The following is a 3,927-nucleotide window of genomic DNA, read 5'->3' as shown; positions in this document are numbered from 1 at the left end:
TTGGGACCTTAACGGGAATCCTTAACAAGGGCGTACCGTTTTAGGAATTTAGCATTGAGACGTAAACTAGGGCAATAACTGTACCCATTGTTTAAATGTTATTTGAACAGGAACGTTAATAGCGCCTACTGTTCGCGGGCTGCTGTATGCGTGCGAGAGGGAACTGCGTACTTGTCTGTATCAATGCCAGACAACGACGCCGTAACGCATTCCGATGGGTTTGGAATAAACCAATTGAAAACACTAATTTTAAATATGGGTTTCTCTTTATTTAATGCATTACTCCATACATTAAGGATCTTTTTGAAGGGTACAAATAGCCAATACATTTTAACCTTCAAATGTTACTATATTTTATAATAAATCAAAATGGTACAAATTTCAAAGGTACGCCCACATTAGATTGTAGAATCAGGGCTTTTGGTTCGAATTTTATTGGCCTTGGAGTTTGAGATGTTGCTTCCAGCTTATAATTAGATAATAAACTTACCAAACCAATTTTTACAGTCAACAACCCAAACCTATTGCCTGTGAGGATTATTCTAATTAGTTTAATCTAAATATCTTCAGAAAGCCTTAAATGATATACATATATTAGTATGATTTCACTTACCAATACATATTCTAGGCCCATCACCAAAAGGAACATAATACAGTCCTTCTTTATTGATTTTCGATTTGTCCGCAAATCTCTGTGGATCGTATTTCTCAGGTTGGGGGAAAAACTCAGGATTGTAATGTAATGCAAACATTGGAATGTAAACAGCCGTAGCTTTCTCGATGACGAGATCTGAATTTTCTACTTTATAATCACGCAAGCAAGTTCTATCCAGAAATGGAAGTGCTGGATATTTTCTCAGAGTTTCTGGAATCAAAAACAATTTTTAATGGATATCAAAATCGAAATTTTTCAACAAATTTGTGTTACATAAAACACTTAGTCCACAGTTTTGAACTTAAACCTTGAGCCTTAACATTATTATTGATTACAGGAAATTTTATAGACTTACTTGTGCATATTAGAAAATCTTTTGATAAAAGTGCTGTTAACACTATCAACTATTTTGTATAACGCAAGAACTCCAATTGGCATTATAAAAACCTATATAAAGATTACAAATTTTGAAATCGTTGAGTTTTCGTCAAGTCGTTGAGTCAAGTCGGGTGAAATTGATTTATGATAGCACACATTTAGTTCATATACACCTACCCAAGCAGAATATCCAAAGAATTGAGATCTCAATCAAACTTGTAACTTCTTTCTTTAATTCAGGAGTTTAACGAAGAATTGTATTAAACCATCTGTTACTCATTGTGTCTTTAGAGATACTCGATAGACATCCGTTTGTTATAAACGTGTGCGTGTTTTATTTTATAAATATGTGTATATAAATATCAAACATTTTTCTCACCTGCAATACACATATCTAAAAATTTCATTTCAGACACACCCTCGCAGGTAATTCCATCATGCTTCTCAAGGTTTTCAAATATTTCAGTTCTAAGGCGATCCTGTAACTGTGGGTTGACGCAAAGTTCATACAGTGTAAAACTCAAAATTGCACTGACTGATTCAAATCCTGCAGCAAAGAACTGTAAGGCTTGCGCCATCATTACATTTTGATCTGAAAATATGTAAATTTAGCTTAATCAGGATACTGTATACTTATAATACATATTTCAGGTACAATCTTTATCCACGTAGTTTACAGCTAATAAGTTGCAGTAAGCGCAGCAGTTAAGTAAGCAGTTGCAGTTAGTAAATTGCAAGTTAACCATACATAATAAGTTAATTTTACTCTATGCCCAATTTTCCGATTTAAGTTTTACCATAATTGCTACAATCAATTGACGTTAGGAAGTTTGATTATTTCAACGCTTTCTTTGTGTTTTATATTATGCATTTTTAATTCAATGCACTTACCAAAATGGACATTCTTGTTTTTACTCTCTTCGATAATTATATCAATCAAATCCTTCCCTTTGAGCTCGGGAGTAGAGATTCTACTTGATAGAATTTCTCCAAATATACTGCTTAATCTGTTAAGCACGCGAGGATCAAAAAGTGATATGTCAAGTGCATTGGCTAGCTTCGGGGCTAGAAAACCGGAAAACAATCGAAAAGCCGTAGAGTACCTTAGAAAAAGTTGGAATTGCTACAAATTTAGACAATGCAAAATTCAACTTACCGAAAATCAAACAATTGCCTCCCAAGATACCTACAGCAGAAAACAATTTGTTATTTGCATTATCTTCAGAGAAGAGCTGGAACACGTTTTGCATTCAATTAGCTATATTTGTGATATTGCACTCAATTTATTTACACTTCTTGGTGTTTAAAGTGGATCTAGATTCCTGCCCTTCCTGATTTCATACTCTCTTTTTTTTCAGTATAATGCACATATATTATACATAGAAGCCATATTTAAACATGAAACCATTACGTTGTCAATTAAAAAACAATTATTCTTGATTAATCAGAAACCATTCAGCGAAGCATTAAATTAAAACAAGCTGAAAAGATTTTGGAATAGACAAAGCACATCAACATCGTAAATAAAATGAAGCAATAAAAAAATTATCGGTCATCATAAGTTATGCAACCAATTGGTAATTAAGTCAGAATAACAAGTTGTTAATAAATACCCAGACAGCACAAGACGTCTTTAAGACGTCTTAAAGACGTCTGCTACAAGACGTCTTGTAAATGCCTGGCACAAGACGTATTTAAGACGACTTTCAAATGCCTGCTACAAGACGTTTTGACGAACTTGCTCGAGTGCATCCGATTGCAGTGAAAGTTTATTAAATCGTCCATTGCAGTTAGTTATACACGTGTTTGGCTGATTAGCTGTTTAGCTTTTTAAAATTTTGTGAGCTTACGATTTATACAGAACCGAACATGAAACGAACAAGTGCAAGTGGTAAGCTAACCAAATATCACATGAGGGCCAAAAGAGCCACCGAAAGACAGAAACATTACAATTGCGTTAAGAGTTCGGATAGTGGCGAGAGTTCGGATAGTGTTTCACATTCTGGGTGCAGCTCACCTCAACGTTGGAGGTACAAGTGAACCAATTGTTGGAGGTACACGTAAATCGTAATATCAATGACAATAGTGAATTGTTAAGGCAATGAATTTGAAGGTTATCCTACTTATGATAGTTTTACCAGCAGTAGTAGTAATAAATCATTTAAAGAAAAGTTGATAGAATGGGCAATGCAGCACAATATAGCCCATACTGCTTTAAATGGTTTATTAAAACTAGTACAACCTATTTGTAAAGAGTTGCCTTTGGATGCAAGAACCTTGCTTCAAGCAGTCAGGTCTGTTGAACTAAAATCAGTGATGCCCAGACATTATTATCATTTTGGGCTAAATAAGTGCCTCAACAGTATTTTTAACCGTTTAGGCCAAAAATCAATTAACACCTTGAATCATTCAGTAGGTCTTCTTATAAATATTGACGAATTGCCACTTGCTAAAAGTTCCTCAAGTCAGGTATATCCAATATTAGCCAGTATTTCGGGCAATAAAAACATTGTAGAAATAATAGGGATATACCATGGCAATCAGAAGCCACAACACCCCAATGCATTTTTGTCGGACTTTGTGCACGATGCAACTGAAGTTATCAATAAAGGTTTCTTGTATCAAAATCAACAGTTTGCAGTATTAATCAAAGCAATTATTTGTGACGCTCCTGCAAAATCATATGTAAAATGTAATAATTTAAATTTAAATTTTTTTAGGTTCAATAATTTTCAAAATTAGGGGGATCGTCGGCGTACGCCCTAGTGAGAAGGTCTTTTAGCCTCCTTGTAGCTGACCAAAAAGCTATAGAGTAGGCTAGGGAGAAAGGGGAAAAAAATAAAATATTTCTAAAATGTTTGATAGGTATACATTTTATAATAATTTATATATAA

At 34.1% G+C, this 3,927-nt stretch overlaps 2 protein-coding genes and 1 long non-coding RNA gene across 4 annotated transcripts in view; 1 reads left to right on the top strand and 2 right to left on the bottom strand.

Annotated features, from left to right (window-relative positions):
* The window catches only part of LOC109545046 (serine proteinase stubble), a gene marked incomplete in the record, with an annotated part of 47,849 nt that overhangs the window by 5,991 nt on the left and 37,931 nt on the right, over positions 1-3,927 (bottom strand).
* Positions 248-3,927, bottom strand: part of LOC109545716 (cytochrome P450 6k1) — an 8,985-nt gene continuing 5,305 nt past the window's right edge. For both annotated transcript variants that reach the window (XM_048662111.1, XM_048662107.1), the window contains 5 exons: positions 2,190-2,219; positions 1,925-2,136; positions 1,413-1,625; positions 614-865; positions 248-528 (listed from right to left, as the gene is read on the bottom strand). In XM_048662111.1, the coding sequence (XP_048518068.1) occupies positions 365-528; positions 614-865; positions 1,413-1,625; positions 1,925-2,136; positions 2,190-2,219 (871 nt within the window). In that variant the 3' untranslated portion in view covers positions 248-364. The remainder of the gene's footprint in view (positions 529-613; positions 866-1,412; positions 1,626-1,924; positions 2,137-2,189; positions 2,220-3,927) is intronic.
* LOC125502845 overlaps positions 2,679-3,927 on the top strand; it is a 1,925-nt gene continuing 676 nt past the window's right edge. The window contains exon 1 of the long non-coding RNA XR_007280566.1: positions 2,679-3,087. This is a non-coding gene — a long non-coding RNA (uncharacterized LOC125502845). The remainder of the gene's footprint in view (positions 3,088-3,927) is intronic.

This window comes from Dendroctonus ponderosae, unplaced genomic scaffold, assembly GCF_020466585.1.
Source record: "Dendroctonus ponderosae isolate FM_Combo_2020 unplaced genomic scaffold, Dpon_F_20191213v2 Dpon_F_20191213_1, whole genome shotgun sequence".
Classification (NCBI taxonomy): Eukaryota; Metazoa; Arthropoda; class Insecta; order Coleoptera; family Curculionidae; genus Dendroctonus; species Dendroctonus ponderosae.
The sequence above is the reverse complement of the archived record's forward strand: the minus strand, read 5'-3'. Positions and strand labels throughout refer to the sequence as shown.